Source organism: Gadus morhua, chromosome 23 (assembly GCF_902167405.1).
Source record: "Gadus morhua chromosome 23, gadMor3.0, whole genome shotgun sequence".
NCBI classification, from domain to species: domain Eukaryota; kingdom Metazoa; phylum Chordata; class Actinopteri; order Gadiformes; family Gadidae; genus Gadus; species Gadus morhua.
Window position 1 is genome coordinate 3,398,769 of NC_044070.1, and position 12,137 is coordinate 3,410,905.

A 12,137-nucleotide genomic window follows, 5' to 3' on the forward strand; every position below is an offset into this window, starting at 1 on the left:
TATGTGTTTGTACATGTCACCGTCTTACCATTTGAAAAAATATTCTAAGTTAAAGATAGGTGAAGGTATTTTGGCCAATTCTGAGCTGCTCAAAATGTACTTCCTGTACTGGAATACTTCTGTTTTTCGACAACAAAACCAACCATTCATTTCAACAAAACCTTTGTGTTTGATTTTGTTTCACCAAAATGATGTATATCTCGAGTAACATGGAGGGCAGCCTCCATTTACATTGAGGCGTGTTCCATTTATTTTCTGACAAAGCTCAGAAAAACGGATTTCTGAAGAATAATGGGATTACGGAAGCCCAGGAACTGACACTGACGTCACTTGGGTTTTTTTCTTGGCACTTGCTTTCCTGGCCACTAAGCAAGTTTATTTTCCCTCTTCCCTGGCCATGGCAGGAAGTTTATTTTGATGGCTGATTTCATTATATTTACGTTGTTGTTTTGGTTGGCTGTTTACCGTCTCATTCATCACCATGTTTAAACTCCGGGGAAACTGATGCAGTTTTCTTATTTATGGCCGTTTGTTATTATTTTACGATTTATTTGAAGATGTTTATTCTGTATGTAAAGGGGCCTCATCAACACTTAGAGGATCCAATTGATTAAGCTTACCATGGTACACAGCACTTTGTTACCAAATGTCTCCTGTTTTTACATGATGGTTCTGGGTCATTAGGATGTGGTGACGTCACGTCGCAATGAATGCCTCCATTTTGGAAGCATAGGGTTAGGGTTATTGTGGAGGTAGTAAGGATTTGTTGGTCAATGTTTATTAATTCATTGTGAAAAGATTTTTCATTGATGTGTTTAGTCAATGTCTCATAAGAAAAAAATGTCAGTTTGGCCTTCCAACATGTTCTCCCCAAACAGTACAGAATGTTCTGAAGAGATTTTTATTCCTCTGTGGTTAAAATATCTCTCTCTCTCTCTCTCTCTCTCTCTCTCTCTCTCTCTCTCTCTCTCTCTCTCTCTCTCTCTCTCTCTCTCTCTCTCTCTCTCTCTCTCTCTCTCTCTCGCTCTAGGTGTGAACTTCAAGGAGGTTAATAGCGACAACAAGAGGAAGCTGTTTGGCGAGATCTACACCGCTATCGACACATTGGCATTCACGTTTGGCAATGTGTGAGTACAGACAGTGATCCCAGCGACCACAATACACCCACCACCAGTCTTGACTTGTCCACACCATCGAAACCACCAGGGCGCTTGCACCTTGCTTTCCTCCTACACTAAATCTGTTGCCAAGTTTCATCCAATATAAATAAAGCACCAAATTCCTGGCCTGTATTAACGACTTGTTCCTAGTTCCCACTGCGTGCGAGTGTGCTTGTGCTGATGTTGCTTGTTACATACAAATATCGGTCATTAAGTGCCTCTGATGAGTTTGCCCCTCACTGAGAACCTTCCTCCCCTCCTCCTCCCCTCCTCCTGGCCCCTGTCTTGTGTCTCCAGGGTGTCTGACTTCCTTATGGGAGATGTAGAGAGCGGTGCGGCGGTGGGGCTCGCCCTGACGAAGAGGAGCCGGGTGAGATATGCTGCTTGACAAACAGTTAGCTTGCCCATGAGATCTAGCTCGTCTACGCCTCCCACATAAAATTAATTGCAGAAAAATTCAGCTCCGAACCAAGATGGTGAAAAATTCTCATCTTATTTGTCATTTATGAGAATCAATGAATGAATGAATACTTTATTCCGGACTCGAAGTTCCATTTACAAGACAAGAATACAAATGACATGACAATACAAATACGAGGTCACACAGATTAAAATACATATAAGCATCGATTCCAATGTTTCCACAACCCAGAGGAGTACCTTGTATCCCTCTGATTAGTGTCAGTGAGTGCAATTATTAGTTTGTTTTTTGACTCTAGAAGTCGACACATAAATTTGTACATAAAATTCCTCAAAACAGCATGAAAGGTGGTGAGAGAATTGATCCAATCTTTATTAGATGTATGATCACATGATTGCCTTTTTGTCCTATTTTGATTACGTCAACAACATACTAAAAGCTTCATATGCAAACGTATTTATAGGTGTAATTGTTTGGTCTATCCGTTGGTGTTTTTTGCCACTTAAAGTTACTTAACATTATTCTTTTTTTGTGATCAATTTTTTATTGTATTTTATATTTCATACAAGAAACTTAACTTAACATTATTCTGTTGACCGTTGCACTCGAAAGCATCGCAGGTCAAACAGTTAGTTTGCCCGTGAGGTCTAACTCGTCTACAACTCCTACATGTCAGGTTGAAGCTACAGCAGAAGCTCACACACAGCCACTGGTTTTCATTGTGACTGTGTTTACAGTTATGTATGTATGTTATGTAGGTTTTTATCTCTTCCCTCTACAAATAAGAACATAGACAGCAAAGAGTTCGTAGCTCATTATTATTTCCCATTGTGGTTAGGTTTCATGACCAATTGTAAAAGGTCAAAAGCGAAAGTCAGTATAGCGCTTATGTGTGAGCAAACCCTGGGATTGTCCCCCGTTGGTCGCCATAGAGGGTTAACTGTTTCATTCCTGTTCTCTAGTCTTTCGAGAACCTCTCTGTGGAATCTGGAGGATCCGGTCCAGAGAAAGATGATCCAACGGGTAAGATCCGGCCTCCTTAAACACTAGTACTGAACCACAGCAACACACACTGGTGGATTACACCTTCTGCTTATTTCCTGGTTACGCTGAATGACTAATACCCCATGAAATATTAAGAGCACTTAAGAGCAAGAAGATAAAAGCAGAAGTGGAAACGGGGAGGTGTGTTTCATGGAGGCTGACGTCGTTGGCTACTGTCCACTCTCACTCACAGATAATGCAGTCACTCAACCCTCTATCAGGCCTGCTTAGCGAAACTAGCATTAGCACACATCACACACTCAGTGTGGTCACCAATGTCAAAATGTCTGTTACGTGTGTTCTACTAAGGGTAGCTCCCAAGGTAGACCCAAACACCGGCCCATGCCAAACGAGGAGGCCCTCCATGGGGCGTCTAGTTCATGGGTGGTGGGTGTAAGTTGGTGCCGGTGCCGGGCTCATCTCTGTCCTCGCGCCCCCCTGGGGGTCTCCTCTCTGGCCCTCACAGGACCCTCCCCCCCGGCGCCCACGTCACTGTCCCCGGCGCAGCCCGGGGAGGTGGACGCCGCGCTGCAGCGCAGCGACTCGGGCGTGGAGTCGGCGCTGCTCTACGCTAAGGCCTGGTCCAAGTACACCAAGGAGCTGCTGGTCTGGGTGGAGAGGCGGCTCGCCATGGGTGAGTCCCCCGGCCCCGTCCCAGCTGCTACCCTGCCAGGTTTGGTTTAGGCCCAATCCCATTTCTACCCCTCACCCCTTCCCCTTAACCCTCCCCCTTGTTTTGAAGGGGTAAGGCGAAGGGGTAAGGGGTAGAAATGGGATCCCATTTCTACCCATTTCTACCCATCTTCCCATCTCTTTCACCTTCAAGGGATGATTTATTTGGAGCGCATGTGTAGAGCAACATATGATGCTCGAGTATGCAAGCAGAACATGGTTAAACAAGATGAGTATGTTGTAATTTCAAGCAGATGAATCAACAAGGAATGTGACACACTTAACAGAGCGAGCAAATGTAGTTTACGGTGTCATTCGCGTCATCCAGCATTAGTCCTTAAGATTTGCAGTAATAATCTGGGACAATGCTTTGTACAGAGTTTTATGACACGAGAAAAGATGCACTTCATTAACGTCTTAACATTATTCTGTTGACGAATGCATTCGAAAGCGTAGCAGGTCCGAGCCCAGTTTTTGCTTCTAGGGGTTAAATAAGATCACCTGCTGTCTAGCATGTTGTCTTGCTGTTGCACGATGCTGTGACTCCTTTTACTTCATTGCTTAATTCATGGTCTGAGTCACTCAGCAAGTCAGCACAGGCCCGTGATCTACTTGTGTCTGCTGTCTGACAGCTGGAGAATGCAGCTGTCCTCAATGTGTCGTCAATCCAACACTTAACTGTTGTGAGAGTGTTGTTTTGCTTGCATCGTGGTACGCTTCAGGGTCTGGTAATGGGTAGACAAGGCTGGTTATGTTTGTCAACCCCTCATAGGCACCCTGATGATGGAGAGTGGTACGACTGTATATATATATATGAATGTCTTTACCCACAACAATGACACTTTAATGGTCTATTCCCATCGTAATCAAATGACAATTTCATTTGTCATATTATTGCTTTGTGCAATGGTCATTTTATCTAATGAACTACTTGCGTTACTGATTGTAAAACATTCTATTCTCTGTTCACAGATATTGAGTGTGCCAAAAGTTACGCCAAAATGGCCGAATCTGCAAAGAACCTTGCGAGTCAACAGGTGATTGTTCAGCAAATTCAGTTCAGTTTATCGTCAAGTCAATCGACAGTGGTCTGACTTTAAGTTCTTCTTTTCAAGGAGTTCATGGCCTTCCGCGAGATCTACATGTCAGCATTCAGAAACGACATTGAGTACAGCCAGCTCCTGCTTCACACCGCGGCCGTACTCCAAAGCAACAAGTTTGTCCTGGTGGGTCCTTCCTTCACGTCACATCTCCAGCTCGCTTCGCCCCTTCTGTGTCTTGAACATCACGCTGTTGACACTCAACCACTATCCAATCAAACACTTACCGTGTGTGTGTCTGTGTGTTTGTGTGTGTGTGTGTGGGTGTGTGTGTGTGTGTGTGTGTGTGTGTGTGTGTGTGTGTGTGTGTGTGTGTGTGTGTGTGTGTGTGTGTGTGTGTGTGTGTGTGTGTGTGTGTGTGTGTGTGTGTGTCCATTGTAGCCTCTGCAGACCCGAAAGTCTGAGCTGGACAAACTGCGGAAAGAGGTGAAGGAGCAGTGGCAGAGGGAGCAGAAGAGAATGGTAGGTTGAACGTCACATTTGGAAAGATCAATCTCTACCCATTTGAAGTTCATCGTTAATAAGCATAGCCATCCCCTCAGAACCCTCTTACTTATTGTATGCCGTACGTCCTGGCACTTAATGTACGCACTTATTGTATGTCGTACGTCCTGGCACTTAATGTACTCACTTATTGTATGTCGTACGTCCTTTCACTTAATGTACTCACTTATTGTATGTCGTACGTCCTTTCACTTAATGTACGCACTTATTGTATGTCGTACTTTTTAGTTATAGAAGTTAGTTGTGTAGCGTCTTATCTTAGCTATCTTTGTTGTATACAGGGAATGGGTTAACCTAGTGATGGTTAGTGCTGGGCACTTGGTTCTATGAACCTCCTTATTGTACCGTCAGCGATATATTGTTGTGTCTCTTTCTTCTGACAAATGTACTTATTGTTAGTCGCTTTGGATAAAATAATCTGCTTAATGCCCTGAATGTAAATGTAATCAAGAGAAACTAAGCAAACCCGCAGAGGCCATGTGTAAAAATTCAATGACTCTCCACGGCCCAGTACTTCAGTTGCCCTTCAGCAGAACTACAGGATATATAATTATAAATGAGCATTGAGGTGGATTTAAGGGACTTTTGTTCCCCGACGTTTGAGGCTGTTGGATTCATAAAGAGCGTTCTCCAGGCTTTAGCGTCGTAATTTGACTTGGCAATCCCAAAATTCTTTGCCGCTTTTACGTTTTCTGCTCATTCATTTGTAGATGAGCTGGGTTGCTTGGCTGTAATCGGACTGTGACCGATTCAAATGATGCCAAGCTCCAGGCTTCACATTTGCGTCTGAGACATTGTGGTATGAATGGTTCATGGTCGACCAGGGTCTTCAGTATGCCAGGTTCTGTTGACACAACAAACCCCAATGGTCTGTCCCTGCTCAGAAGGAATGTTCTACTGAATTCATTTGAACTGATATCGTAGCTGGAGGAGTGCCTGCTTTTGAATCGTTTGTTCTCACACACAAGGCTATTGCATGTCAGCTTATTCTCTGTTCCAGGGCTAGATAGTTAATACCTCATAATGCTTTATTAAAGGGATGTTTTTCTCTTTTTTTCTTTACGGAGGAATCGATGGGTATAAACAACCATAGACCATGTGCATGAGGCAGCATACAGATAAATGTATGAACATTCTATGTATGTATATACAGGCATATACAGGCATACACATCAATGTATACAGCTTGTATTTGTGCAAAGTCATGCATGCATAAGTAGTAAGGATAAGTAAGGAGTAAGTAAGTGTGGAACAATGAGAATTAAGGTGTGTGTGTGTGTGTGTGTGTGTGTGTGTGTGTGTGTGTGTGTGTGTGTGTGTGTGTGTGTGTGTGTGTGTGTGTGTGTGTGTGTGTGTGTGTGTCTGTTTGTGTGTGTGTGCGTGTGTGTGCAGCACGATGCGGACAGCGCCCTGAGGAAGGCGCGTCTCCTGCGGGGCCAGCGGCAGGAGGAGCACCAGAAGGCCCGCGCCGCCACGGGCCGCGCCGAGGAGGAGCTGCAGCAGCAGCTGCCCCTGCAGCAGGGCGGGGCCGGGGGCCCCCTGGGGTCCGTGGGCCCCGTGGGGGCCAAGCTGGACAAGAAGAGGAGGCTGGAGGAGGAGGCGCTGCAGAGGGTAACAGGCCAGAGACACAATATTATCTGACAACGTCCAACATGTGGCTGTGTGGATATGTGTCCGTCTGGGGTGTCACTGAGTTCTCTCCCCTGTGTGTGTCAGGCGGAGGAGGCCCGGGAACACTGCAGAGCGTGTCAGATGGACGTTGGCGTGAAGAGGGCCGACATGGCCGCCACCAAGAGCCTGATCCTCAGCCAGCTGCGGGAGATGGTCTTCCAGTGTGACCTCACCCTCAAGGCCGTGAGTCCAGTCCCTGTTCTCCGAGGACCTCTTCAACCCCGGGGGGCACCACTGTGACCCCTGGACGACTCTTACACCACTCAACAGAATATATTCGGGGCTCAAAGAGCTAAAGAGCTGGTCTAGGACCTGATTGGCTCCTACCTGCAGGGAGAGGAGCCAATTTTGTTGTCTGCCCAGCAGAACACCTGTATTTCAGTGCCCCTTCAGAGCACCCATTAGGGCAGATGTTGTCATCCTTCCCGGTGTAATGCCAGCAAATATTGGGCAACGCTGGAGCTCAGTTGCCACGGCTGTCAATCAATTAATTGAGAGAAACAAGTTCAACACCATCAGTTTGCCAACCCTAATGTCTATTTGGACATGTGAATGGATAAGCAGTGGGCTGATGATGTTGTGTGTCTCTGGTCGCCCAGGTGACGGTGAACTGGTTCCAGCTGCAGCAAGCCCAGGTGGTGTCGTTGCCGGTCAACCACCAGAGCCTGTGTGAGCGGGCCAAGCTGTACGAGCCGGGCCAGCGCTACGTCCAGTACGTCAGCAGCCTGCCCGCCGGCCCCGACGCCTCCTCGGAGCCCAAGGCAGGGTGAGCTATACATTCAGGCACACACAAGCACGCATACACACATACGTACGCACACACGCATGCACGCAGGCACGCACGCATGCACCCATACACACACACACACAAAACCACACACAGGCAATCAAACGTACACCCACACACACAACAACACAAATGCACTCGCACGCACACACAACCACACACATGCACACACACACACACACGGGCACTCACGCGCACACACACAAAGGGCACTCGCACACGCAACCACACACATGCACTCACGCGCTAACACACAAGGACAACCCCACGCAGGCCCTAACACACACTGGCCCCTTAGTGCTTGCAGAGTAAGGCAGAAGGGCCCCTGCCACGCCGGGGGCCCTTGGTGAGGTCAGATGGGGGTGGGAGGACGGAGGGGAACAGTGTTGTTGTGGAGAGGGTCTCCCCCTAGTGAGCACAGGCTGGGGGTCTTCCTGAGGAAGCGGTGGTCAGTGGAGGAGACCACCGGGAGGGGCGTGTTGCTCCACCGGCGTGTGTGGCACGTACCAGGTTCAACAACGCGCGCACTGATATACCATCACATCATCGCTTCACTCAAAAGCTTTTTTTTTAGGGTTTACTTATGAGCCATTTATTATAATAGCCTTCTCCATTTAAATAGCTAGCTAATTATCTAGTCATTCATAAGTTGTCTAAATATCTTCTCCATTTAAATAGCTAGCTATTTATCTAGTCATTCAGAAGTTGTCTAAATATCTTCTCTATTTAAATAGCTAGCTATTTATCTAGTCATTCAGAAGTTTATTTTTGTTTATAGTTTATTGCTGCAATTCTAAGAGGGCATCTAATTTTGTGACCCAGTAAAGTGTGAATCCTGTTGTAGCCTAGAGAATGTTTTCCTTTGTCATTTTTATTGTTCAGTTTTGTTTGCGGTCCCCAAGGCATCACAAACACACGCACTGCACATGCACACAAACGCACATGCACACACACATGCACACACCAAGCAGGTGGCCATAAGAGAAAGCTTTGTTCTCAGAACGTTTACCTCTCGGCCGACCCTAATCGCTTCTGATCAAAAGAATGGAGCATGAGAGTCAGGAAATGAACACACACTGGTCTTTGAATGGTTTATTATAGACAACTGGGTCAGATATATTGTGAGAAGGACTCTCATCCTGCCCCCATGTTACAAAGCATTGAAGGGGTTATGAAACACCTTTACAAGCACCTTTTGACACTCAACTGATTCTATTTTCTACTTTGATCTTACTATGGGGTGCATGGTAATATCATTCTTCATTTTATTGAAAAAGATTAGTTTGTGATTTGAGCTCACAATTCCGGAACATTGCCTTCCTGAAAGCCATTAAACCACTGGTTACATCTACTCTTATGTAAGGCTGCTCAAATAAACAACAATGTATTCCTTTAACCAATCCGATAACAAACACCGCTTTTTTGCCGCTCATTCGCTGCTCATGACTACCAGCGAGTCTCTTCTCATGGCCTTACGTTTGTCGGATGTCCTCCTCAGGTCTGTGTTCTCCAAGCGACCGTTGACCGGAAGCCATTCTTCTCAATGCAACCTCTCCTCTGCGGGGTCCGGGCCCGCCGACTGCCTCAGCGCCGACGAGGTGGACAGCCCTGTCAACGCACGGCCCGCCAAGATCTCTGAGCGCCGCTCCAACAGCAGCACAGACATCCAAGGTGGGCACCCTCAGGCCCTTCTGACCTGAGGATGAGACCTCCTCACAATGGATGAACCAGGATACTTTCAACAGTAGCCTCAGCTCACCTCAGAAGCTCTCTTTATTAGCTGTCTTTTTTTATTTCTAAATCGTTACAAATAAAATGAGGACAAAAGACTAACTATTTGTAACCTTAATTGGTGTCAATGTGAGGGCAAGTACCCTGGAATGTGAAACAAGAACAAATGTGTTTGACACCATCGATAATGACCCTGATTGACACTGGGACTCTCAGCGGCTTTAAGGGGCAAGCTCTTTTGTTTGGTGATAGCGTGTCGTTGGCAAGAGCCATTGTTTTTGTTTAACCCTTAGGTCTTCATTGATCAGTATTTGAAAAGCATGACACATGGTTAAGGGTTTAGAATATAAGTGGTAACCTTCTGTGGTGAAGGGAGGGAAGCTGCCTGAATATTAGTATGAAATAAACAATTGACCATTGTTAGCCAAGACTTTTATGGGGGTTTGAAGTGGGTTTCAACAGAGCATTTAAGACTAATCACAGGACAATGGTAATGTTTGAGACGGGGGGGGAGGGGGGATGGGAGGGAGAGAGAGAGAGAGAGAGAGAGAGAGAGAGAGAGAGAGAGAGAGAGAGAGAGAGAGAGGGAGAGAGGGGGAGAGGGGGAGAGGGAGAGAGGGAGAGAGAGAGAGAGAGAGAGAGAGAGATCCAAATGCCCAAACTTGACATTGCCTAACATCGCTATACAACTCTGACTTGCAACCTCTAGTTTTGTCTTTTGCATTGAATAAATAGTACAGAAGCAGATAATACATTTGCTTACTTATTTCTCCAGACATACAGATATTTGGGCAATCATCTCTCTGACTGTTATCAAATCATAATACTCACATTTTTCTGGGTCTGTGGGAACTCAGAAAGGGCAACTTGTAACAGTGTTGTTACAAGCGAATGAATCAGTGAAACTTAATCGAATGATTAGTCCACAAAGAAGAATGCCGGTTTCTTTCCTAAGCCTTGTGTGGTTCTGTTTGGGCAGCTCTGAGGATCCAGGGCCCGTTCAGACCCTGGGCCTCGGCCAGTCAGGGTGGAGGGATGTGCAGCGACTCGGAGAGCGCTGGAGGGAGCAGCGAGTCCCGCTCCATGGACTCTCCCACCGCCAGCCCCGGTAAGGCCCCGATACTGACCAGTACCTCAATGTAAACCACTAAGGCCCCGATACTGACCAGTACCTCAATATAGACCACTAAGGCAACGATACTGAACAGTACCTCAATATAGACCACTAAGGCCCCGATACTGACCAGTACCTCAATGTAAACCACTAAGGCCCCAATACTGACCAGTACCTCAATGTAAACCACTAAGGCCCCAATACTGACCAGTACCTCAATGTAGACCACTAAGGCCCCGATACTGACCAGTACCTCAATGTAAACCACTAAGGCCCCAATACTGACCAGTACCTCAATGTAGACCACTAAGGCCCCAATACTGACCAGTACCTCAATGTAAACCACTAAGGCCCCAATACTGACCAGTACCTCAATGTAAACCACTAAGGCCCTAATACTGACCAGTACCTCAATGTAAACCACTAAGGGTCAAATACTGACCAGTACCTCAATTTAAACCACTAAGGCCCTAATACTGACCAGTACCTCAATGTAAACCACTAAGGCCCCGATACTGACCAGTACCTCAATATAAACAACTAAGACCCCAATACTGACCAGTACCTCAATGTAAACCACTAAGGCCCCAATACTGACCAGTACCTCAATATAAACCACTAAGGCCCCAATACTGACCAGTACCTCAATGTAAACCACTAAGGCCCCAATACTGACCAGTACCTCAATATAGACCACTAAGTGTCAGATACTGACCAGTACTTCAATATAAACTACTAAGAGTCTAATACTGACCAGTACTTCATTATAAACCACTAAGTGTCAAATACTGACCAGTACTTCAATATAAACCACTAAGTGTCAAATAATGACCAGTACCTCAATATAAACCACTAAGTGTCAAATACTGACCAGTACTTCATTATAAACCACTAAGTGTCAAATACTGACCAGTACTTCAATATAAACCACTAAGTGTCAAATACTGACCAGTACTTCATTATAAACCACAAAGGCCACAATACTGACCAGTACTTCATTATAAACAACTAAGTGTCAAATACTGACCAGTACTTCAATATAAACCACTAAGTGTCAAATACTAACCAGTACTTCATTATAAACCACTAAGTGTCAAATAGTGACCAGTACTTCATGATAAACCACTAAGTGTCAAATACTGACCAGTACATCATTATAAACCACTAAGTGTCAAATACTGACCAGTACTTCATTATAAACCACTAAGTGTAAAATACTGACCAGTACTTCATTATAAACCACTAAGTGTCAAATACTGACAAGTACTTCATTATAAACCACCAAGTGTCAGTTACTGACCAGTACTTCATTATAAACCACTAAGTGTCAAATACTGACCAGTACTTCATTATAAACAACTAAGTGTCAAATACTGACTAATGCTTCATTATAACAAAGTATCAAACATGTTCCTTTCCAGTCAGAGTACATCAGATGATGCTTTGGGTTTATGGCAGCAAGGATGCACAGAGTCCCCTTCCTTGTATCTGAAAATATATTATAGGCCTATATATAAAATAAAAATAATTCAGTTTCTGATTTGACTTTCACAAAGCATGTCCCATAATGTGGTAACCGATACCAGCGTGGAAAAGTGAGACTACGCAAAACCATGAACCACAGCTTCCAAACTGCCTAATTGAGTTTCAGTGTCAGTCAGTTTGCATTCTGTTCTAGAAAGAAGGGACTTGTGTAGTAGCTGATATCTAGATACAGGATGCCAGGTCTGAGGGTCTTTGTGCAGTTATCTTCATCTTATCTCGCATTCATGCTGGGCGGCTGTTTGTTTTTATGGCTTTGCTGTGAAAGTGTGTTTACCAGAGATACAAGAAGGGCAGCAGACTTTACTATGGGGTAAAAGCTTGATTGGTGCTCGCCCAGTAAAGCAGCAAGGGTGTTTTCTGGAAACCTGTGAACATTTCGTGTAGCAAA

The 12,137-nt window shown here is 45.3% G+C and overlaps 1 protein-coding gene across 3 annotated transcripts in view; it reads left to right on the forward strand.

Annotated features, from left to right (window-relative positions):
- The window catches only part of arhgap29a (Rho GTPase activating protein 29a), a 40,177-nt gene that overhangs the window by 19,221 nt on the left and 8,819 nt on the right, over window positions 1-12,137 (forward strand). For all 3 annotated transcript variants that reach the window (XM_030348468.1, XM_030348470.1, XM_030348469.1), the window contains 12 exons: window positions 1,031-1,127; window positions 1,458-1,530; window positions 2,544-2,604; window positions 3,092-3,259; window positions 4,270-4,334; window positions 4,413-4,523; window positions 4,779-4,859; window positions 6,294-6,512; window positions 6,618-6,755; window positions 7,172-7,338; window positions 8,858-9,030; window positions 10,070-10,198. In XM_030348468.1, coding sequence (XP_030204328.1) covers window positions 1,031-1,127; window positions 1,458-1,530; window positions 2,544-2,604; window positions 3,092-3,259; window positions 4,270-4,334; window positions 4,413-4,523; window positions 4,779-4,859; window positions 6,294-6,512; window positions 6,618-6,755; window positions 7,172-7,338; window positions 8,858-9,030; window positions 10,070-10,198 — 1,482 coding nt within the window. The remainder of the gene's footprint in view (window positions 1-1,030; window positions 1,128-1,457; window positions 1,531-2,543; window positions 2,605-3,091; window positions 3,260-4,269; window positions 4,335-4,412; window positions 4,524-4,778; window positions 4,860-6,293; window positions 6,513-6,617; window positions 6,756-7,171; window positions 7,339-8,857; window positions 9,031-10,069; window positions 10,199-12,137) is intronic.